Source organism: Spermophilus citellus, assembly GCF_964194105.1.
Source record: "Spermophilus citellus genome assembly, chromosome: 6".
NCBI classification, from domain to species: Eukaryota; Metazoa; Chordata; class Mammalia; order Rodentia; family Sciuridae; genus Spermophilus; species Spermophilus citellus.
Genome location: NC_138187.1, coordinates 21,405,723 through 21,429,616, shown reverse-complemented (window position 1 = coordinate 21,429,616; position 23,894 = coordinate 21,405,723). Strand labels below are relative to the sequence as shown.

Sequence of the window (23,894 nt, the reverse complement as noted above, 5' to 3'; positions counted from 1 at the left end):
AGGCCTCGGGATGTAGCTCAATGGTAAAGCACCATTGGCTTCAATCCCCAGTACCTAAATAAATAAATAATAAAAATTATAGAAGTCCACTGTTTTGGACTAAGCCTTAACAGCCCACACTAAAAATTAAAATGAAGTAATCTGTGCTAAAGTTCTACACCCAAAATGAAGCCAGCCTTCCAAGAAATCAGGAGAGAAAAAACCTCAAATTTCCTAAATAGCCAGTTTCAATTGACAGGATAATGAAGTTTCTTGCAAAGGGTAATCTGAAGTAACTTTGTTGACAAATCAGTTATTTTCCTATGGTTTAATCTTCTTATCCCCACTTTGAGAGGAAATTAACTTTGAAATGACCAATCCCTTCTTCATTCTGTTTCTGCTTTCTTCAGCCTGTCTATAAAACCAACCCCTTTCATTGAGCTCATGGGAATATTATTCTATGTATTAGCCTGATTCTAGTATTATGGAAAAATCAGACTGGTGAGAAACTCAGTGACACTCAGCGAACCTCAATGGGCTCCCACTTGAAAATTCTGGGCCCTAAGCAGTGAGCTTACAGGGTTTTTATAGGGCGGTGCAGGAGATCGGGTTATAAGGGTGGTACTGGCTGCTAATAGGTGGGTTTGAAATTTGGGTTGCTCAAGTGGGAACAGCGGCTAGGGCAGGGCAGTAAATCTGGCTACAGAAGCAGAAATGGCCAGTTATCTCTGTGAAGAGTCTTCTACTTGGTTCTGGGCCCACCTCTGGTTTAACTGATAACTTCTCCTGTGGCCTACTGGATCTGTTTTGGATATTTTTCCTGTTCATTCCCCTCTTTTGGTGCTTTTTCCAACTTGTGGATCAGCATCAACCTCAGGCCTGTTGGGAGAGTGAAACCCCTCATTTTCATCAGGTTCCTCCTGGCCAAGGGGCCTATATTGGGTTACCAGTAATTACAGTTTGATTGACTCTAATCATGGATGAAAGTGGGTAATGAGGTTGAGGATACAAGGACCCAATAAAAGTGCCAACAGGATTATGAGGAGGGAGCCAGTCACGTGGAGGAGCCATGAAGGTCAACTCCAGATGTTATTCCAGTGGCTCCAGGAATCTGCTAATTCCTGTCATTTATGTGGGACTCAGTCCTATAGTTGCTGGGCCATATCCCTGATGATCTCCAATTGGTTTGCATAACAGCATTCTTCATTTAGGAAGAGACAGATTCCTCCCTTTTCAGCTGTTATTAAGTCTATTCCCCTCCTATTTTGCAAAACTACCTCAGCCAGGTAGGGGTACTAATGATTTGGCCTACTTGTTCAGTATCATGTTAAGTCCTTAGATGGTTTGTAGTAAAAGGTGGTTGATGAAGTGATTCCTCCAATGCCTGTACCTATTCTGGCTATTATCCCCAATCCAATTAGCAGCAGTATGAACTGGATGGCTCTCCTTGATTGTAGATGGGCCGACAGAGGTTATGGGGAAGGTTTGGTTATTAGCTACTATGTTCATCTGAGGGATAAGGAAGGCCAAAGTGCAGGTCCTTGTCTAATTAGTGGGCAGACATACATAAGCCTTCTGTCTCACATATAATGAATAGGCCTTGTTGTGGGTGGCACCATGTTGTGTTTGTGGGCCATCCACCTGTTAATGCTTGGTCACGTTGGTCCCTAGTTAAATTGCCAATGAAGGCTCTGCCCCTTCATTGCTGTCATGCTTTCAGGAGCCTGTTGAGTCAGTATGACTGCCCCTAAATGGGTCTCATGGATAAATTTGGCGGGGGCTCTGTGGCTATAAAATTTCCCAATAGTATTGGCGTGGCTAATAAGTAATGCAGGGTTTCCATGGATAAGCACAACCAGCAATACTTGGCCAGCTGAAGGCTGGTATCATTAAGAAGGTAGTGGGGCTGCACTTAGCAACAGGTCCAACTGGGAGTCCAAATTAAGAGGCGTGGGTGGTTTGTATGGAATAAGGGGGCCTTCCGGTGGAGTGGGGAGTGGGTGCACAAGTCCGGGCCCACCCAAGAGACTGAAGGGATGATGAGGCCTGGGTTGAAGGTAACAAGTAGTTCCCCAAGTTCCACAGTAGCCATTCCATAAACATAAGTTGTCCCCTTATGTCTGCATGGTTGTCTGTGGAGAGGCAGGGTGTAAAATGAGTGCTGGGTTCAGTGTACTGGGAGCACGTGGAAAGGGAGGTATGTATTTTATGATAACAAAGTATGAAAGATAGGTAACAACATAAGTCTCCTTTCCCATTGTCAGTTTGCTAGGGTTATAATAACCCATAAAAGAGAGGTGGCAAAGTGTAATCCAGGAGCATTAATAGCTGAAAGGAATGGGGAGGGGAGTGTGTTCAAGCTACAGACAACCAGACAGCAGCACAACTTCCTACTCTAAGGAGATAGCAGGAGGCTAGTCCCAATCTCTGACCCATGCTCCAATCTTGGGGTTCAGTGACATCTAATCCAACAGCAAGGCATATAGCAACAGTGCTTATTAGCAGCAAGGGATAGATGTGACAGAGGGGGTTCATTTATATTTTGCTAGGTGAATCCTCAAGCTTCTGCTGTGCACTGACCGACCAGCCTCTGGAGTATGGTCAGAGCAGGGCTGGAGTTCTATTTGCTGTGGATTCCTGGGTCATTCTCTGTGCTTAATTTGATGGGGGTAGTTGGGTCCCATACTGTTTGCCAATTGTTAGGGTCTGTTAGAATTGCATTCTTCATCTAGGAGTGATGAATCCAGGGAGTAACACATGCAACCTGAACAGAAGTGGGAATTGCCAATATTACCAGATGGGGACCAGTGGGCTGGAATGGCTCCTTTTTCCAATCCTTTACCCAAATCATGTCTCCTGTTTGGTGGGGATGAGCCCAGTTACCCATGTGGATGGGGATCCTTTCTGAAACTTCTTGGAAGGTATGGTGTAGGATTTTTCCCAGGGCTTGGAGATGTCAAGACATTTCCAAGTTTCTAATCTGCTTGAGGTCTCCCCTAAACCTGAGAGGGGGGTCTGCCATAGAGAATCTCAAAGGGTGAGTGGTTAACCAGAGGGTTGTGGGGTACAGCGTGCTCTTTGTAGGGCTAATGGTAATATTTCCATTCAGGGGGACTGAGTTTCCTGGCAGAGTGCAGCTAAAGTGGTTTTCAAGATCCAATTCATGTGCTCTACTTTACCTGAGCTTTGAGGTCTATATGCTGCTTGGAGTTTCCATTTTATTTTTAACATCTGAGCCAGGCCTTGGTCTATTTCTGCAATGAAGCCCAGTCTGTTATCTGATCCAATAGAGAGCGGAAGCCTGTATCTGGGAATAACTTCTCTCGAAAGGGCCTTTACTACTTCTGCCTTTTCTGTGCTTCTAGGAAAAGCTTCAACCCACCCTGAATAAGTACAGACAAGGACCAGGAGGTATTGGTATTCCCAACAGGTCTTGACCTCTGTGAAATCTATCTGCACATCCTTGAAAGGCCTGGTTCCTGTTGTTTGTACCCCGGGGCTTAATTTAGTGTTAGTTTGTGCACATGTGCTACAATACTGGGGCAAAGAGTCTCTGGTCAGGCAGCTTCAACCAGCTACCTTCTTCCTTTATTCCTTTGCCCACTGTTCCTCTTCCTTAGTATAATTAGGGGTAGGAGGCAGCTCTGGGGCCCTCAAGAGCTGGTTTGATTCAGCTCTCTGAGGGAACTTAGTTTCTCTGCAGCCTCCTTTGCCGCCCGGTCAGCCAGGTGATTTCCCCTGCTGACACAGTCTGAGCCTTTTTCGTGGCCCCTGCACCTGGGATGGCTCCCAGACTGCATCCAACATTTGGAGATTTTTCTTCCTTCTTCTTAATCTCTTTTCCTTCTGATGTCAGTAGCTTTCTTTCCTTGTAGATCACTACATTCACATGCAGGGTGGCAAAGGCATTCTTTGAATCAGTATAGATTTTGCTCATCATAATGCCTGGGCCAATGCCCAAAGTTGAGCTAGCTATGTGTACCATCCTTGCAACAGGGCTTCAGCCTATGTGATGTCGTTAGCAGCAGTGACTCTGAACCCAGCTTTCCATTGTCCTCTCTGGACAAATCTGCTTCCATCTGTAAAGAGTTCAAGTTCCGAATCTGTGAGGGAGACATCCATTAAGTCTGGTCTGTTAGAGTCAACTCCATCCATCATTTCCTCACAGTTGTGATCTGGAGGCCCTTTGTCTGTTGGCAGGAAAGTAGCAGTGTGATGGCAAAACCAGACCTGGTTATGAAATGAAATTACAAAAACCAATACCTGGGGAAGGGGTCAGTTCTGCTCCCCTCTCTCAGCCTTTCTCCAGGAAGCCTAATTAACCATGGGCCCCTACCTTTTGGGTTGTAAATAACTGCCCTAGGAATCTGACTACTCCATCTTGAAATGTAACAGATGCCTGTGAAAAGAGCTGTTCTTATCTGTTTCTGTAAGCATCCTTTATGTTAGAGACCCTGCTCAGGGCCTTCAGCAGCATAGATTAGGAACTGTTTTTTTTTTTTTTTTAAAGAGGAAAGCCCCAGTGATAGGATGGGTCTAAGATGATGTCAAATAACCTATAAATATTGTGAAAAACTGTGGACCAGGGCTCAGAATTTGGAGTTTTGTTTTCCTCTGGGCCCGCCAGTGTAAAATAAAGTTCGGAGTTCTGCTCTCTTGAGTGCTGCTTGCTGTTTCTCGCCATCTGTTTCCCTGTAACAGCAGGGTTTGAATTCACATGGTTTCAAACCTGACTCATGGGTTTTCACATAGTAGTCCTTGATAATGAGCTACATTGGAACAGGTTAACCATTTGTGTCCTTGCCCATTCATTAGTGCCATGACAGCATGGGGAATCTCAACATTAATCCTATCCCAGGGTGTGCTTTTTGACTTCCTCGATTAAGGTTACCATACATAGCAGCCAAGGCCTGAAAACATGGTGGCCACCCTGAGGCAACTGGGTCCATGTGTTTTGACAGGTAGGCCGCAGGCCGCTGCTATGGACCCACTGATTGGGTAAGGACTCTGATTAACACTCTCTTTACCTCCTGGGAAGCCTTTTCTTGGTCCTGTCTCCAGTTCAGAGGGTCCTTTTCGGAACCTGCTGTGACTTCATAGAGTGATTTGGCCAGGCTAGAATATCTAGGTATCCAGATGCGGCAGAACCCTGCTGCTCCAAAGAATTCTTAGGCGTCCTTTTCAGTCTTTGGTTGTGGAATGGAGCAGATGGCCTGTTTTCTTTCTGGACCTAGGGTGTGTCATCCTTCGGAAATGATGAACCCGAGGTACTGGATCTCTTGCTGCACATTGGGCCCTTTTCCAAGAAACTCTGTAGCCTGCCCGGCAGGCTAACAATGCTTTTGTTCCTTCCCAGCATTTCTCACAGTTGGGGCTTGCCAGGAGAAGGTCATCCATATATTGGAACAAGGTACAGCCTGGGTTTTCTTTCAAAAAAGTTGACAGGTCTGCTACTAGGGTTTCTCACAACAGGGTGGGTGAATTTTTGAATCTCTGAGGCAGTCTAGTCCAGGTCATTTGTGGTTTTTTTCCCCCTTTGGGGGTATTCCCACTAGAAAGTGAATAGAGGCTAGCTAGCCAGGGCCAGGCAGAGGCAGAAGAAAGTGTCTTTTAGGTCCAGACAGGTGAACCAGCTTGCTTATGGTGGCAGGAGGCTCAGGAGAGTATAGGGGTTGGGAACCACTGGGTGCAGCATGATAATGGCATTGTTGATTGCCCTTAGGTGCTGGAAAGGTCAGTAGTCACTTCTTCCTGCCTTCTTGACAGGCAGCAGTGGGGTGTTCCATGGCAACTGGCATTCAACCAGTATTTCTGCATCCTTAAGCCACTGCAAGTGGGCATGAATCCCCAGACATGCTTCCCATGGCACTGGATATTGTCTCTGCCTAACATGGAGAGCCCCAGGTTTGAGATCTACCATTATGGGTGCATGGTTGTGAGCCAAGCTGGGGGCCCTTTCTCAGCCCAGACATCAGGAAACTCCTCCAACAGGCAGGTGGGCTTCATCAGGTTCCCCCTCTCCTGGAGGTAAAGCTGCTATTCATCTTCTATAGATACAGTCCTGCCATGATAAGGATGTTTGGTTCCCTCAACGTAAGACCTGTGAGCCCTCCCTGGGTGAAGGTGATTTGGGCTCTGAGCTTTGTTAGTATGTCTCTTCCCAGCAGGAGAATTGGGCATTCTGGTAGGTACAAGAATTTGTGAGTCACCATGTGTCCTCCTAGCTGGCACATCCAGGATTCACACAACTGCTGGGTAATTTAGGTGCCGGTGGTACCGACTACTGTGCTGAGTAGGGCCACAGGTATAGTGACCATGGAGTGTTCAGTGACTGAATCAACCACGAAAGTCACTAACTGGCTACCCACTTTCATTTTGACTGTGGGTTCTCAGGGGCTCTGTAGTAAGGAGCCTGGTTTTCCCTAGTCTGCCTTGATTCTGGCCAGACCAATGAGGTTCTAGGTTTCTGGTTTAGGTTGCCATTTTTGTCTTCTTCCCTGAGAAGTCTTGTTGGGTCCTTATATTGGTCCCTTATGATGAGGACATTCATTCTTTCAGTGGCCAGTCTCCTTGCAATAGGCTCAGTGGTCTTGTCAGAGCAGGGCTCTTCTATTGGGTCCCCCCTTTCATGGTGGGGCTGACTACCTGGTCAGAAGCTGCAGCCAATAAAGACACCTTGATTTTCATTTTCTTTTCGGCTTCCCATTTGGCTTCATGGTCTTGATTCACAAAGACCTTGTTTGCCTCTTCTATCAGCTGGGTTACATTCATTCCAGCGAGCCCTCAAGTTTTTGGAATTTCCAGTGAATGTCAGTGTAGGTTGGGCCACACAAACACTATGTTGACCATTCATTGGTTTTCTGATGTTTCTGAGTCAAAAAGAGTGTACATTCAGAAGACCTCACACATTTTCTCGTAGAACTAGCTGGTGACTCCTTTGGTTTCTGGATAACTGCTGCGGTTTTGAAGGTGTTAATTGGCTTTTTAGCTCCTGCCAAGCCTGTAGGAGGGCACCACAGTATTGACTGAGGGCTCCTTGTCCATCCACTATAATGAAGTCCCAGGCAGGCCAAGCATCAGGGATGCCTCAGTTGCCCAAGCTTCTGCATCTAGGGTTCCTGCTGGGGCTTTCCCCTTGGAGCCAGCTGTGAACATCTGTCAAGATTCATTGTCACTCTTCCATGTTGAAATAAGGAAGGATCTGGTGGCAATCACACCAAGTAGCTTGGTAGCTCTGAAATATGGACTCTGGGAGGCTGATCATGGCTTGGGGCTTCTCTGAATAGGATGGTGTGTAGGGTCTCCAGTTTAGGAGATCTGTGGTACTAAAAGATTGGTAATACAGGATAGAGCACCTGGGCTGGACAATGTTGTCCCATTGATCTGTGGTAGCCCCTGCATTTCCTGGAATGGCATCTTGAGGGTCACAGTCAAAGGGGATGGTTCTTGGGATGAACAATGGCATTGCCTCATGGGCTGTGGACTTGGCCTCCAGGCCAGAGGAGAGCTTGAGGTGCTGTCCGGACTGGGAGGCTGCTGAAAAGGTTGAGGGGGACTCACTGAATGCAGCAGGGTGTCTGGGAGATGCAGTATTGGTTGCCTCGATGGTGACAGCATGCTAGGAGCGTTTGGCGGGCAGCACAGCTGGCTCATCCTCTGGGTCCTCTTGCAAAACAAGCTTGATCAGCTCATGGTCTTTGGGATTCTTTACCTGGGCCACAAAAATTGCTTTGCCCGTACAACCAGAGATAAGAAAAATTGTGCTCTATATGTGTGATATGAATTTTAATGCATTCTGTTGTCATATATAACAAATTAAAATTAAAAAAAGAAAATGTAGTATATATATACATAATGGAATATTACTCAGCATTAAAAGAGAATAAAATCATGGCATTTGCAGGTTAAAAAAAAAAAAAGCTGCTTTGTCCCTTTTTGTTAGCACATCAGACCCAAGGAGGCAGGCTTTGGGCTATCTGAAGCCAGGATACAGTGGAACTGATTGGAGTATCTAGGGATCCCTATTACAACCTGATAGACGGCCCTAACAGTACTTCTTCAGAGGGCCATTCCAATTTGCACAGTGTGTGCAACTTTCCTGGAGACATTTGATCCCATAGACTCCTGAGAATCCCTTCTTGAAATTTTTAAGTCTAAGGTTTCAAGGAACTTCCACCCATGGTAGTCAGGTAGTGCTCTCTATTTCCCACCCTATGTGTTCCCCTCTTTGAATTGGTGATACAAAGACAAACAAGGGAGGGTGCCCCTTCAAGAGAAGAGACCAACCATATGTCTGCCTGGCTGCCTTCAAAAAGAACTTAGGTGCCTCTTAGCATCAATGGTGGGGTCAGCCTCATGACTCTGGATCCGGTTGCCCAGATGCCACCTTAAGCTACATGAGGGCCAGCGTGGAATTGCAGAACAGACCCATTCAGACTCTGTAGCTTTCTGTCATGGAGCAACAAACTCAAATCTGAGATGCCAGCAAATCAGATAGCTCATCCACACAAACATTCACACATCAAAGTTTATTGCATTTCCTCCCCACTTTGGGAGGTCCCTGACCTGTAGAGTTTCTTTTGGGGACTGATCAAGCTCCCCTTCCGCCCAGTGGGATGGGACCTGACTGGGGACTGACTTTTCCAGGGTCTTACTGGGTCCGGACGAGTTGCCAGGTGAGTTGGTAGATATCTTCTTGGAGTTACCGTTGGAGTCTGGTTGGGGCAAGGCTGCCTCCAGCCTGGGTTAGAACTCCAGGGTGAAGGAGGAACTAGAATACTTATGGGTGGTGCATCACCTTATGAGTCCCTTCCTACTCAGTGCAGTCCAGCCACTGGCTGTTGGCTCGAAGAATCAGAATGGTTGGAATCTTGCTGGTGCCTCCAGAAATGTGGAAAAATAGACTGACAAGAAACCAAGTGACACTTGAAGTAGAAGAACTTGGGTTTATTTATGCTAGCGGACACAGATGAGCTCACACTTGAAAATTCTGGGACCCAAACAGTAGGATTACTGTGCAGTGCAGGAGATCAGGTTACAAGGAGATAAGGCAGTGAAGGAGATCAGGTTACAAAGCGGTACTGGCTTCTAATAGGTAGGTATGCAAGTAGGGGTTGTTCAAGCCAGAACAGCACCTAGGATAGGGCAGGAAGCTTGTGGTGGGGAGCCTGGTTTCAGAAGCCATAATGACCACTATCTCGGTGTGAGGACTTCCACTTCTCTTCTCCTGTGGCCCACTGGATCTGTTTTGGGTAATTTTCCTGTTCACTAGAATTGCAAGATCTTTAAACTATATACATACATATATATATATATATATATATATATATATATATATATATATATATATTTTTTTTTTTTTTTTTCCAGCGCTGGGGATTGAACCCAGGGCTTTGTGTATGTGAGGCAAGCACTCTAGCAACTAAGCTATATCCTCATCCCTAAACGGTATTTTTGATGGGATGGTCATCCCTGGATAAGCTTCCAGAAGAGATGGAAAACTACTTAAGGCTGTTGAACCCCTAAGGATACATTTTGGGAATAACAAGTAGAGCTTTACAGTTCCCTTCCATGTGCCAGCTTCCAAAATAAGGACATCGAGCTGATCTCCATCGAGCTGGTCTCCTCAGCTCAGACATGTGACACAGGGGACATACAGTGGCCTTGGGCTCAGCAAGAGATGAATACAATGTGACTGTCCAGAACACAGGGTGGTCCAGATCTATAAAACTGACTGGATATTGCAGCACCCTTAACTCCCACAATTAACAAAACCACCCCCACCACACAGACGTGTGAAACAACTTCTGAGGCAATAAAATGTACAAAGTGAGGATCACTGCCATCGTTTACAGAATTGTCCTGTTTCCCTTTCTTACCTATAATCACCTCTCTGCCACTAAAATAGTGAAAATTGTATTCAGCACAAGGGCATTTCAGGAGGAATCGATCAAGTGTCTTGGATCACTGTCTACTTGATCCGTAGCTGAGGAGGAAAAAAAAAATGAGAAGAAAATACTCACGCAAATCTATGCCTGGAAACCTGAAAGCCTGAAGGTGGTGCCTGGATCGGTTCCCAGTACCGGCATCAGCCACTGTCATCTATGCCTTTTGCATCCGGGTTCGTTCCCGAGAGCATGCCCGAAGTTAACGGCTGCGCGGCAGATGTGCGTGCGCATGCGTCCTCCGCCAGGGGAAACTTTTACTTGCGGGACCCACAGACCAGCCCTAGAAGGCGGGTTAGTTACTAATCACAGGCAGAGGCTTCCGGCAGCGAGTAGCCGTGATTGGTGGATCCTGGGAGAGGGGCGGGTCACCGGGCAATTCGAATGGGAGAGGCGGGCCCGAAGGAGGGAGTGGAATGGTTGCTGGGTCCTCCTCGCTGCTGAGGCGACGCGAGATGGCGGCGGCTACCTCAGGTATACAGACCCAACAGGGTCTGGATCTTTATGGGGTAATGCGTCAAAGTCTGGCTTGGGCTCCCTGGATTGTGCCAGGGAGAGTCCTTGATGGCGCAGGGACCGGGAGAGAGAGAAAGCGGGAGTGGGGGTTGCGAGCGTCAGGCCCTGGTCCTCTCTGCTTCCTGCTTACGGCTCGGGTCAATAGACTCAGGTTGAGACCCGACCTAGACCTAACTGCTTGGTTTGAGCCTGGCGCATTTTTCCTTTTTGAGCTTCAACTTCTTTGTCTGAAAAATAGGAACAACGACCCCATCCTTGGGGGTTACTTGAGTAATCAAGGGAAAAGTGGCTAATGCTCTGATCGTAAGGACAAGAAGGAAGGGTTGGTCGCCTGAGGAGAACGTTTCTGTGCAGGACATGGTGTTTGGGTGCAGAGAGATCCCTGGAGATGCAGGCGAGCTGGTTGAGGTTCGCACCAGGCTGCAGCTAGTTGTGAGTTAACAGCACAAAATGAGCCGAGATCACAGAAAAGGGAATTAAAAGACTGTTTCTTTTCCCTCTAATCGTGGAAGTGAATGCTGTTTTTGTTTTGTTTTTTGGGGAGGGGACCGGGGATTGAACTCAGAGGTACTTGACTGCTGAGCCACATGCTATCCCTGTTTTGTATTTATTTAGAGACAGAGTCTCACTGAGCTGTTCAGCGCCTCACTTTTGTTGAGGCTGGCTTTGATCTCGCGATCCTCCTGTCGCAGCCTCCCAAACTGCTGGGATTACAGGCGTGCACCACCGCGCCCAGCGTGAATGCTGTTTTAGGGTTGAAAGACTGTTAGGATATTTAGAAACGTGTATACAAGTATTTGTTTACATGTTCCTCTCCTCTCTTCTGATCCGTGATTATGGTGGATACTAGAGCAAATTATTTGAGCTTCTTACAGTTTGTCAGGGAAACAAAGGCATTTAGGAGAGTGTCTAATACAGGTTGAGATCTTGCTGTGCTCCAGGCACAGTTGTAAGCATTTTATGGTGATGAACCATTTAATGCTCACACAGTGTTACTGTTTTTGTCCTTGTTTCTGACATGAGGAAACTGCAGCATAAGACTTGCTCAGAGTTAACAAAACTAGTAAATGTGGGTGGGATCTGAATTCACACTCAGGCAATTTGATTCTAGAGTCTCTGCCTCTAACCATTATACCCAAGTACCTGCTGTTCCTGTCTGGGCAATACTTCCCTTCACCCTTCTTAAACCTATTGTGTCTGATACTTAATAGATATTAAAATACTTGAATTGCTTTTTCCCTAGAGAGCTTTCAGTCTGTTTCAGTAGGAACATGAACAGATGTACTATGAGAGATATGTATAGACTGCTACAGATAGTGTGGAGTCTGTAATAAACCCTTGGGTATTCTGTTCTGGGAGGGCTTCATTAAAGAGATTAGTTTTGGGGAGGAGGGCAGTACTGGGGATAGAATCCCGGGCCTTGACCATGCTAAGTAAGTGCTCTACCACTGAGCTACATTTACAGCCTTTTTTGTTTTATTGGTTTTATTTTTTAATTTGTTTTTGAGGCAGGGTCTAAGCTGCCCAGGCTGGCTTCAAACTTGTAATCCTTCTGCCTCAGCCTCCTAAATATAAGGGATTACAGGTGCCCCACTAAAGATGTGATGTGATATTTGAAGTGAGTTTCAAAGGTTGAATAGTAGTTTGCTAAGTATTTATAAGAAAAGAGCACCAAGTGTTATTTGTAATGTAAAGAAGGCCAAAGACATTCTTTTGGCTCAGTCTCCTCATGCATAAAGGAGAGAAGAGTTAAGTTGATGAAACTTGGGAATTGTAGGAGAGGAGAAAATTAAACGAAGTACTAGCATCAGCCAATCTCAGAGTTGTTTTTATGATGAGAGAGAGAGAGAGAGATTCTTGTACTGTAAGCAGTTCTTAACATGTGCCTCTCCTTCACCCCTAGATTGTGAGCTCTGGGGCAAGGATAACAGTGAGACATTTTAATGATGAAAATGTGAAATGAACAAGCCAGATCATCAAATCTTAATTTCTTCAGCAAGTACTCCCGAGAACCTATTCTGTGCCAGGCATCGGGAATAGAAAGGAGAGCAGGGGAAAACCCGACGGCTACATAGCAAAGAATTATCTAGCCCATAATGTCAATGATGAGAGGCCGTGGTCTAGAGAGAGGATAAATATTTAAGAATGGCCAAGGAGTGAACTAAGAGGCAGTAAGAAAACCAGAGGAGTGGATGGCATGGTAAGAGAATAGTGTGTCTCCCAAGAATGTTAAATACTGCTGGGCAGTCAGATCGGATTGGGACTGAAGGTGTCTACTGTATCTTGTGGTAGAGAGGTTATTGGTGACACTGCTGAATAATAAGGGCAGAAGCAAGTTGCAGGGGTTGAAGTGTGAGTAGCAAGAACATATAATAATCATAATAATGACAGCTAACTTTTATTGAGTACTTGACTGCTAGTCACTTTGCTAAACATGTACATTTTTACTTTGAATCAATCTTATGTGGATAGTTACTGTTATTATTTTTATAAAGAGAAACTGAACTTTGGGGTGGTTAAGTAACCTTTCCAAGATGACACAGCTAATAGGTAGAACTTGCCTCTGACTCAAAGTCCCACAGGGATACAAAGATGGAAGGGACTGAGGAGGGATTCACATATAGACGTTGAAGTTAGACTTTCATTTGAAGCTGTTACTTGCTAGCTGTTGAACATGGGCAAATATATTAACCTCTCTATTCTGAGGTTTCCTTATTTGGAAAATGGGAATGGGGGATGAATATAAAATAAGACAACTGAGCTTTTTTTTAAAAAAAAATATTATTATTTTAGTTATAGATTGACACAACATCTTTATTTATTTATTTATTTATTTATTTTTATGTGGTGCTGAGGATCAAACCCAGTGCCTCAAATGTGGGAGGCAAGCACTCTATCACTGAACTATAGCCCCAGCCTCAAAAACTGAGGTTTGTTTTTTTTTTAAATCAAGTACCAGATGTTGTTTTAAGCACTTTCATGAATTACTTTCTCCCCTAACAACCCATGAATAGGTATTTTTAATTTATTCTCATTATATGATTAAGGAAATTGAGGCACAGAAATGGAAAATTGTCTCCCTAGGTTATTCAATTTGTTGAACCCAGGCCATTGTACCTTAATAATGAATCTCCCGACTATATGCTAATCACTGTACTGGCATTTTGCAGTTATTCCTTTAAATCCTCATAAAATCCTTACACCCCCCTCCTCTGTTTTCTTGTTGGTTTTCTTAATGGTATTGGTGATTGAGCCCAGGAGTACTCTACCACTGAGCTATATCCCCAGCTGTTTTTATTTTGAGACAGAGTCTCACCAAGTTTCACCAGGCTATCCTCAAATTTGTGATCTTCTTGTCTCAGTCTTCTGAGTAGCTGGGATTATAGGCATATGCCACTGCGCCTGACCAGAACTGGAATTTAAACACAGCTGTCTGACCAAAATCTATACTCTTCCTCATTGTAGACTTGACTTCCTCTTATATGGATCACTGAGCTTCCCTAAGTGTATCTTTTCTTTCTCTGTTCTCTCAAAAAATCACACAGGAGGCTATTGCACACATTTTTGACAAGACAGTAAAGCTCTTTGCACCTCAATTTTGTATCTGCACACATGCAATTGAAGGTTTTTACCTGTTGCCTCTCGACTTTCAGGATTGCCACAAGGAACAAACAAGGACTAGATAGCCAAGTGCTTTGTGAACCATGCAGTGGAAATGGAGTTGCTGACCCCATTTGTCAGATGAAGAAACAGAAGGCTAGTTTTTCAAACAGGCCATCTACTTATGGGCATGTCTTACTTATGTATAAAATTTTTCCAGGGGTAATGATGACTGCATGCACCAACCATTCTTTTGCCCTCTTAGGGGCCTCTGGCTCTGGGCAACCAGCTGCTACCACCAGGAAGGAAGAGAAATTCAGAGTTGACAAGAGCTTTCCATGGTAGTACATAAAAAGGAGGCAATATGGCATCCTTGTTAAAAACAGAATTTTGGGAGTGAAGAGATCTAGGTTTGAATTCTGCTACTAGCTATCAGCTTTACTATTCTATCCTCCAACATAAAATAGAGTAATACCCTCTTCAGATTTGTCACTGTTTTCTAATGATAAAAATAATTCATAATTGCTATTTTTTCCTCAAATAATTTAGATTTAATCATCAGAAGCAAGTGATGAAAAGCTTATGAGAGAAGAATTATATATCAGTACCTTTTTCAGACTAAACTAGGACAGAAGGGGACTAGGGGCTGCTCTTCAACCTGACTCCTTCCAAAGAAAGACATCCACAATGTTATTTTTTTTTAAATGTCAGTGATACAGCATTACAGAAGTAAGTACCATTAAAAAAAAAAAAAAAAAAAAAAAAAACCAAACAACCCACATAATCATCCACCAGGAGAAAAACCTCTATTAATAGTTTAGGGAGATATGTAAGTATATTATAACCTCAGATAAGAAATAGAGACCCAGATGGGGGCAGTGTCACACGCCTGTAATCCTAGCAGCTGGAGAGGTTAAGGCAGGAGGATTCCAAGTTCAAGGCCAGCCTCAGCAACTTACTGAGACCTGTCTCAAAAAATAAAAAGGGCTGGGGATATAACTCAACGATAATGTACCTCTAAGTAAATCCTCAATACCATAAAAAAAAAATGACAGAGAACTTAAAACTGTTTTTAGGTGGGCTCAGATGTCAAATTTGTTTGTTTGTTTTTCTTTTTTCTTTTTCCCCATTACTGGAGGTACTGAGCTATATCCCCAGCCTGGATATTAAGTGTTTTATTTAGAACAACCCTGTGAAGTACTAGTCTACTACACCTTGACAATTCAACATTAGCCCCAACAGCAAGAGTGCCTAGGAATTTCTTAAGAAATGTAAAATCTCAGGTTTGATCCCCAGCACCTCAGAAAAAAAGAAAAAGAAATGCAAAATCTCAGGCATCACCTTATGGACTGAAGCCAAATTTGAATTTTAACAAGGAAATATGGGTTATTTATATACACAGTATAGTTTGAGAAGCCTCTACACCTCAGTGAACTTGTAGAGAGGGCAGGAACTGGGCCTGAGTTTGTGGGGGTGGGGGGCACCCACAGCACAACCAAGCATGGAAAGAGTTTTCCTCTAAGTGAGCTGTGGTCCCCAGCAAAGTTGGTCTCTGTTTCCTCTGTGTTACCACCATACTTTATGCTTATACCTTCTCTTCTCCAGGAGCTGGTCGCTGTCGGCTAAGCAAGATGGGGTCTGGCCGGCGCCCACCTCCAGCTCGAGTAAGGGTGGCTGTGCGGCTGCGGCCATTTGTGGATGGAACATCTGGAACAAGTGAATCCCCCTGTGTGCGAGGCATAGATAGCTGTTCTCTTGAGGTTGCCAACTGGAGGAACTACCAAGAGACTCTAAAATACCAGTAAGCTTCAGGCTACTCCTCCTTCCTCTCCTAGGCCTGATCATATCACTTTCCTAGTCAGTTTCTTAGATCTGTCTCCCCAGGATCCTGCTCCCTCCTCAGCACAGCTTTGTTCTCTAAACCTTCATTTGTTTATTCAGGAAATGTTCATGGATGCACATGCTAACAGGGAAAGATTCTGGGGGAAAGACTGGAGGGTGAATCTGACATATATTACTATTCATTCATATAGGGGAAACTGGAACAAATGGAGGAAGAAATAGCAAAGGGGAGCAGGGGATCTTTGAGTAGGGTTTGGGGGATAAGAGGATATGAGAATATAGGCCAACCAAAGTACAGCTGGGCAGTGTCAGAGAGGATCACGCAGATTTGGGAAATGGAACTCATAAAGGCAACTACTTGAAAATTCCATTGGGGATTCTAAGTTCAAACTTCTTGGCCTGTAGGGGTGGTAAGCCTACAGGTCAAATCTGACAAGGAGTCTTTATGTAAAGTTTTATCACTTATTTACATATTGTCCTAGCTGCTTTGGACAACAGTCAGAGTTAAGTGGTTGTGAAAGGAACCACATGGCCCATGAAGTCTAAAATATTTATTGTCTGGCTCTTTACAGAAGTTTGCTGTCTCCTATTCTAGGCCCTTAATAATTTGGCTTAAGTTTCTTTGCAGGCATATCCTGTCAATATGTACTAAATGTAAGTAGTCTAAGCCATAGCCTCTCTGCCAGGGCAAGTAAATGAGCTGCAGGTGTGTTCAGTCAAATCCTAAACAGCATCCTCTTAAATACCCCTACAAATACAATTCTATATGTGCTGCCATATGAAACAGATGGGAAGCTGAGCCCTTTCACATCGTGTCTTGTCTGTGTGCTACTCTTTATACTTAAATTTATTTATTTATTTTTGTACCAGGGTTTAGACCCAAGAGTGTTCAACCACTGAGCCATATCCCCATCCCTTTTATTTATTTATTTTTTTTGGTGGTAGTGGTGCTGGGGACTGAACTCAGAATCTCATACATGCTAGGCTACTACTGAACTACATACCCAGCTCCAATTTTTTAAAATTTTGAGACAGGGTCTTACCAGATTGCTTATAGCCCTGTTAAGTTGCTGAGGCTGACTTTGAAACTGTGGTCTCCTGCTAGGCTACTACTGAGCTACATACCCAGCTCCAATTTTTAAAAATTATGAGACATGGTCTTACCAGATTGCTTACAGCCCTGTTAAGTTGCTGAGGCTGACTTTGAAACTGTGGTCTCCTGCCTTAGCTTCCCAATCTGCTGGGATTACAAGCCTGTGCCTCTATCCCGGCAAATTTCTTTCTCTTCCGGCAAAATCTTCCTTCAGTAGAATTAACTAACTCCCAGTATGATCTTTGTTTTCTGTTTCATAGCAAAGTATGGGTATTTGTCTATCCCACTAGATTGCAAAATCCCAAGAGTAGCAACATCAGATTTATTTCAGTTTTTCTAACACCAATACAAAGACTGGGAAAAAGGAGCTCTTCAGTGGATGCTTTTAAGGTCTTTGAGCTAAAAAAAAAAAAAGGGACAGAGATTTTCTTTTTAATCTAAAATCAGTATGCTCTGGTTCTGGGTGTTATCAGAACACCCTGTTAAAACTCCTTCTTCCTGCCTACAGATTTGATGCCTTCTATGGGGAGAAGAGCTCTCAGCAGGACATCTATGCAGGCTCAGTGCAGCCCATCCTGAGGCACTTGCTAGAAGGACAGAATGCCAGTGTGCTTGCCTATGGACCTACTGGGGCAGGTGAGGGAGCCAGAGGGGAACAGCTGTGGGTCAGAAAGGGCTAAGGAAACAGGGAAACCTCATAGCTTCCTCCACTCTTTCCCCAGGGAAGACTCACACAATGCTGGGTAGCCCAGAGCTACCTGGAGTGATTCCCCGGGCTCTCGTGGACCTCCTACAGATGACAAGGGAAGAAGGTGCTGAGGGCCGGCCATGGGCCCTCTCTGTTACTATGTCCTACTTAGAGATCTACCAGGAAAAGGTGAGGCTTGTCGATGGTTGGGGAGGGAAGAAACAAAGAGCCAAGACAGGGTTCTAGAATGTGAAGCTCTACTCTGCTCAGAGTAGCAGATTGCATAACTTTGAGAATCCAACAGAGAAAAGGAGACTGGTCCCCAGGAAATAAGCAGCCTATGCATGGAGAATTGGCCCTACCTATTACTCCTCAGGTATTAGACCTCTTGGACCCTGCATCAGGAGACCTGGTGATCCGAGAAGACTGTAGAGGAAACATCCTGATTCCAGGCCTCACACAGAAACCCATCACTAGCTTTGCTGATTTTGAGCAGCACTTCCTGCCAGCCAGTAGAAATCGGACTGTAGGAGCCACCCGTCTCAACCAGCGTTCTTCCCGCAGTCATGCCGTGCTTCTGGTTAAGGTGAGAGCCATTGACAAAGGGGAGGCCCTGGGAAGCTCTGGAAGCCTGAGCTAAGCTTACTGCCCTTACTCTTCCCCTTCAGGTGGATCAGAGGGAACGTTTGGCCCCATTTCGGCAGCGGGAGGGAAAACTCTATCTGATTGATTTGGCTGGCTCAGAGGACAACCGGCGCACAGGCAACCAGGGTCTACGGCTCAAAGAGAGTGGAGCCATCAACACCTCCCTGTTTGTACTGGGCAAGGTGGTGGATGCACTGAACCAGGGCCTCCCTCGTGTACCCTACCGGGACAGCAAGCTTACTCGCCTGTTGCAGGTCAGGCCCAGAAGGGACCAGGAAAGGAGGTTCTTAGGCCTGCTGGGGTTTGGGGGAATAGTAGTAAAGGAATGGGAAAGCTAAGATTCTGACCCATCTACTCTAATCCCCATCTGTCAGGACTCTCTGGGTGGCTCTGCCCACAGCATACTCATTGCCAACATTGCCCCTGAGAGACGCTTCTACCTAGATACAGTCTCTGCACTCAACTTTGCTGCTAGGTCCAAGGAGGTCATCAACCGGCCTTTCACCAATGAGAGCATACAGCTTCATGGTGAGGATTAGGGGATGCAAGAGTGGAAAGGCAGGTCTGAACAGTTGGGGAAGTTTGCTGAAGCCATGCTTCACCCCTCTTACACCTTGCCCCAATCTTTTAGCCTTGGCACCTGTTAAGCCATCTCAGAAAGAACTGCTAGGCCCATCAGAGGTGAAGCAAGCCCAAGGTTCTGAGGAAGAGGAGATTAGAAGCCCTGAGCCCACAGTAGCTCCAGTCTCTGCCTCCCAGAAACTCAGGTGAGAAGTGATGCCCTTGGATGTACCCCCATTCCTGCTGGGTCTCAGCTGCAGAATAGCAGTGGGTTTTTCTTGTCAGATCCTTGAACAAAGATAGCTGTGAACTTGTTCCTCTTCCAGTGAATTCACACAAAATCATACTCTGTTGAAATACTGAAGTGCTCAGATCAGTCTATTCTTGGTGCCACTGCCTTGGGAACTACGGAAGCCTCTTTCTTGGGCTTATGGCCCCCTCCCTTTCCATTTTCCAGTCCCTTTACATGACTTCAGCAAAACTTCAAATTTGGGGGCAACTGTTTGAAGGATGAGCAGTTTTACTTTTTGTTCAAGAATGAGATTTTTCAGGTTCAGAGAATGAGAGCAAAGCAAAGGAGATAAGATGAAGACAGATGCCTCACTGAGACTTCTCAGTCTCTGTGTTAGGGGCAAGCCTCTCCAGGACTCTCTGGGGAACTAGTTGCTATCTACCCTCCCCATTTCTGATTGTCCTATCTCATGCCCAATATATACCAATTCTGAGATCACTTCTGTTCAGTGGCCTTGGATTCTCTCTGACACTTAACCTTCCCTGATCCCAAGGAGCCACTTTGCCTCATTTTGACCCCTAGCCCAAATAGAGCCTCTCTATGTAAGTGCTAAGACTACTGAACAGAGGTGACCTAAGAATGCCAAGGTTCACTGCACACCCCAGGGAGCAGTTATAGTTGAGAAAAATGCTACACACAAAAGGTGCTTGCTTATTCACAGTCCCATCTCTCAATCTTGACTTTCCCAAGCCATATGTTAGCATTTCCCTCCCCTATGTGCATAGACTTACAGAAACTTACACAAGTGTATTATATGAACAGGAAGGTTGTCTCCCAAATAGATACTCTGGTAAGGGGAGGCTCAGAGATGCAGCACATCATAGTCAGACCTGAGGTCTCACTTTTCAAAAGGGGTAAGAAAGATGGGAATGTTAGTGTATGATGCCAGGTATGTAGTACAGAGAGTAAGCTGCTTGTTCTGTGAAAGCAAAGAAGGAAGAAATAGAGTTTGCCCCCATGTATTGTGATCCTGGTCTTCTAAGGCATTTGCACATTAAGAACAGGATATAGTCTCTGTCCTTGATGAGCTAGTTCTTAGTGTAGTAAAGAAGATGAACAATCAATCTGAACATCATAGGAAAGGCAGCATCAGACTAACTTTGAAAGATAACTCAGGTCAGAAGTGAGAGATGAGGAGTGATATTCCAGGCAGAAATGAGTGATAGACATCTCTGTGCTCGGCCAGGACTGAAGATAGGTCTTTCCTGCTTCCCACATGATAAAGGCTTGGCATTTGAGGTTTTTAGGGGCTCTTATAGCCCTGCTAAAGATGACTTCCACCTGAGCCCTTGCTGTCACCCATTATGATCTCTTTACTTATTAGACAGTGTCTCCAGGGCAGGGCACTGTCATAGATCTCTAATACCTGGCACTCAAGTGTTCATTAAATGATTGTTCTTAACTGACATCTCTTCGAGGTTACTTTGCCTAATGAAAACATTATAGTCAGGCTGGATGACTTGTTCAGGATTGTCTAGCAACTCAACATCAGGGTTCTGGAATCACAGATACACCAAATTAAGCAACAAGAAGAATCTTGTTGCTGGAAAAAGTGATGAGAAAGGTGGGAGAATGGGGAATAACTTCTTTGACTGCTCAGCCCCCTGCAGAAGCTAAGCAGCTTAGATCCAGCCATGCTGGAACGCCTCCTGAGCCTGGACCGCCTGCTGGGTTCCCACGGGACCCAAGGGACCCCTCTGCTGAATACCCCAAAGCGGGAGCGGATGGTGCTCATTAAGACAGTGGAGGAGAAGGACTTGGAGATTGAGGTAAGTGTTAGAGGTGGGCTAGGGTTTGTTGTTTTTTTTTAATGTGTGTGTGTGTGTGTGTGTGTGTGTGTGTGTGTGTTTTAATAATTATTTTCTAAGCCTTTATTTATTTTTATGTGGTGCCTCACACATGCTAGGCAAGCATTCTACCACTGAGCCACAACCCTAGCCCTGGGCTAGGGTTTTTAATGGCCTTGAGAAGTGTTCCCAGGATCTCCAGACAGGGCAGGACACTCAGGCTAGACTAGAGTCCAGTTTTCACTCTCAACTGAAAGTTCTTAGACTTCTGCTTGAATATCCTTAATATGATTGAACTTTGAAAAAAACAACTTTGATGAGATGTGAGAAGGTAAGAGGAAAATATTCCAAATAGATTTTACATTGTATTTCCTAAAACCCAGCTCACATTAAGTGAGGACCCTATTTGAACAGTCTTCCCTTCAGTATTTACAGTCTTGTTCCACCTCTGGATCATTTGAAAGCCATTAATTATTTTAGGCCCAGTTGTCTCCTGGTAGCTTCTTTTCGATTTCTGCCTCCTCTTCCTAATCTGCTGCTCTGGGGTGGGGTCTGGTTCATATCTTTTCCTGAACCTTTCCAATAGAGGCTTAAGATGAAGCAAAAAGAACTGGAGGCCAAGGTGCTGGCTCAGGAGGCCTCAGACGCAAAGGAGAAGGAGAACTGCTCTCTCACAATGCTCCGACCCCTTCCCCGTCGCACAGTCACAACAGCAAAACCCCTGAAAAAGGCTGTGGTGATGCCTCTACAACTCAGTAAGTTGGATCTAGGGGCCAGATAACTGCAATCCCATAAGGAAGGAGTAGCCACCATGTCATTCATGTCTTTCCAGCATATACTGGCCTCAGGGAGGGCTGGGGAGGATCTGAAGCAGTGCTGGGTGCTTTGCAGGTGTTTAGTACATTGGGTTGAGAGGTTAGTGTGATAATATAAGACTAACTGAGGTTACTTTCCAATACAGAAATAAGGTCATGTGGTAACCCAACAAATGGTTAACCAGGGTGGAAGGGAACTGGGCAATCAGATGGGAGAACCTGGTGGCTTCCAGCAGAGGGGGGAAGTGGCCTCTGCCCTGATTCCAATTCACAATTCCTGTTTTCAGTTCAGGAACAGGCAGCATCCCCAAGTGCTGAGATCCATATCCTAAAGAAGAAAGGCCAGAAGAGAAAGGTGAGACTAGCTGGAGGTTTAGGATACACATCAAATCTAACAGAGGTAAAGGGGAGTGAGCTGTAGGGGGCAGAGCACTGGCCTTGAAATTATACATCCTGGCTGATACCTTCCAGCTTGTTTACCCTGTGTGTGATGAAGGCAGTTAAGGGTGAAATGCAACAATGTTGATGTCCCTATCATATTGGTTGACAGGTGGCAGGTTTTTTTCCTTCTGAATGGTTCCCTCCCTCATTCAGCTGCTGAGATTATGTGTAGCCTCGCTCCTGCCCTCTACACACTTAAGAGCCCACTTAACATGAATATGACCTAAGGTCGCAAGAAACTCAAACACACACAAGCTCCTGTGCCCAAAATGAAACACCACTAGAACTACCCACAAACTGAGAGGACTATGAGGAGGTATTTATTTATGGCTTTCTCCCATGCACTCTTCCAGCAGTAAAGGAAAGATCATTCTTGCTTTGTGCTTTACATTCACTAATTTCATTGGATCACCAGAATTCTGAGAAAGGTGCTGGTATCACCATTCTTGGTGCTGGTATCACCATTCTTAAAAATTGACTAAAATAAGAAGTAGATTAGGGAAGGATTTTTGGTCAGACACTTGACTGGAGAGAAGAGGGTGGGGAGGTAGCTGCTGCTAGGCTCCTAGTCTTGGCAGAGTCCAAAGCGCTTTGCTGCTGTTTCTGTCACTCACCTCCCCTTGCCTCATAGCTGGAGTCCTTGGATGCCTCAGAGCCCCAGGAGAAGGCTGAGGACTGCTGGGAGCTACAGATCAGCCCAGAGCTGCTGGCCCGTGGGCGCCAAAAAATACTTGATCTGCTCAACGAAGGCTCAGCTCGGGATCTGCGCAGCCTGCAGCGCATTGGCCAGAAGAAGGCCCAGCTCATCGTGGGCTGGAGGGAGCTCCATGGCCCCTTTACTCAGGTAACCACCCCGGGTGGGCAGCCGGGTTGGGGGTGGGGCAAGGTGGGCGGTGGCCCCCAGGCCTCTTTCTCGCCATCGCTATTGCCCTGCCAGGTGGAGGACCTGGAACGAGTGGAGGGCATCTCCGGGAAACAGATGGAGTCGTTCCTGAAGGTAATCTGGCGTGCGTGGACAGACACACACACACACACGCTCTCCCTGGCCTCTGCTCTGCCCCTAGGCGCTAACATTGCTGTCCCCTTCTTTCCTGTGTTGCAGGCGAACATCCTGGGCCTGGCCGCCGGCCAGCGCTGTGGTCCCTCCTGACAGCCAACTCCTCACGCTGCCTTTTATATATATATATATACACATAATTTTAAGTCCTTGTATCACCGCGTGTTGTAAATACAGCTTTTCCTCCCGTGCTTCAGCCTGGTTTTTTGGGGGGAGGGGGGCTGAGGTATAATTGCCCTTGGGGTCGGATGGGAGCTGCGCCGGCAAACTTCTTTGGACGCCATCTTCGGGAAGCCACGAACCTGAACGCTGGAATGAGGAGGGGAGTGGACGGTGGCCGAAAAGAAACAAAAAGCTTAAGCGAAAGCCGGAGGATGCCGACCGTTAGGCGGGCGCGCGCCTAAGTTGGCTCCGCCCCATCCGTACCCCGGCGCGCGCTCCCCTGTTCTCCCGCTCAGCAACGACAGCGGTGCTGTGTGCGCGTGCGCGCGAAATAACGGCCGCTGGCGGAGGGAGGTGGGGGGGGTGGAATCGTTGAAGGGGGGTAAGAGAAGCCACCCTGTCTCCCGCGCGCCCACCACCTGCACCATCGTCAGCCAATCAGCAGCCGTCTCAGGGGTCTCGCGCTTGGGGC

At 45.8% G+C, this 23,894-nt stretch overlaps 2 protein-coding genes across 2 annotated transcripts in view; one reads left to right on the top strand and one right to left on the bottom strand.

The window, feature by feature from the left end:
* LOC308650896 (transmembrane protein C16orf54) overlaps nt 1–10,139 on the bottom strand; it is a 42,999-nt gene extending 32,860 nt beyond the window's left edge. The window contains exon 1 of the mRNA XM_081297395.1: nt 10,002–10,139. The gene's annotated coding sequence lies outside the window, so the exon portion shown is untranslated. The remainder of the gene's footprint in view (nt 1–10,001) is intronic.
* A 133-nt stretch (nt 10,140–10,272) lies between these two features.
* On the top strand, nt 10,273–23,451 carry KIF22 (kinesin family member 22). Its single transcript, XM_081297391.1, has 14 exons — nt 10,273–10,397; nt 15,645–15,840; nt 17,483–17,610; nt 17,697–17,851; nt 18,039–18,248; nt 18,331–18,561; nt 18,682–18,835; nt 18,939–19,074; nt 20,761–20,929; nt 21,534–21,702; nt 22,050–22,117; nt 22,835–23,047; nt 23,141–23,200; nt 23,306–23,451. Exons 1-14 carry the CDS (start codon nt 10,340–10,342, stop codon nt 23,351–23,353), a joined length of 1,995 nt encoding a protein of 664 aa, XP_081153517.1. The 5' UTR covers nt 10,273–10,339; the 3' UTR covers nt 23,354–23,451.
* The last annotated feature ends 443 nt before the right edge of the window (nt 23,452–23,894 follow it).

Coding starts and splice junctions, on each gene's coding strand:
- KIF22 (XM_081297391.1), top strand. CDS start 10,340: ATGGTTGCTGGGTCCTCCTCGCTGCTGAGGCGACGCGAGATGGCGGCG. Junction 10,398..15,644: donor GATGGCGGCGGCTACCTCAG/GTATACAGACCC, acceptor TCTCTTCTCCAG/GAGCTGGTCGCTGTCGGCTA. Junction 18,836..18,938: donor TGAGAGCATACAGCTTCATG/GTGAGGATTAGG, acceptor CCAATCTTTTAG/CCTTGGCACCTGTTAAGCCA.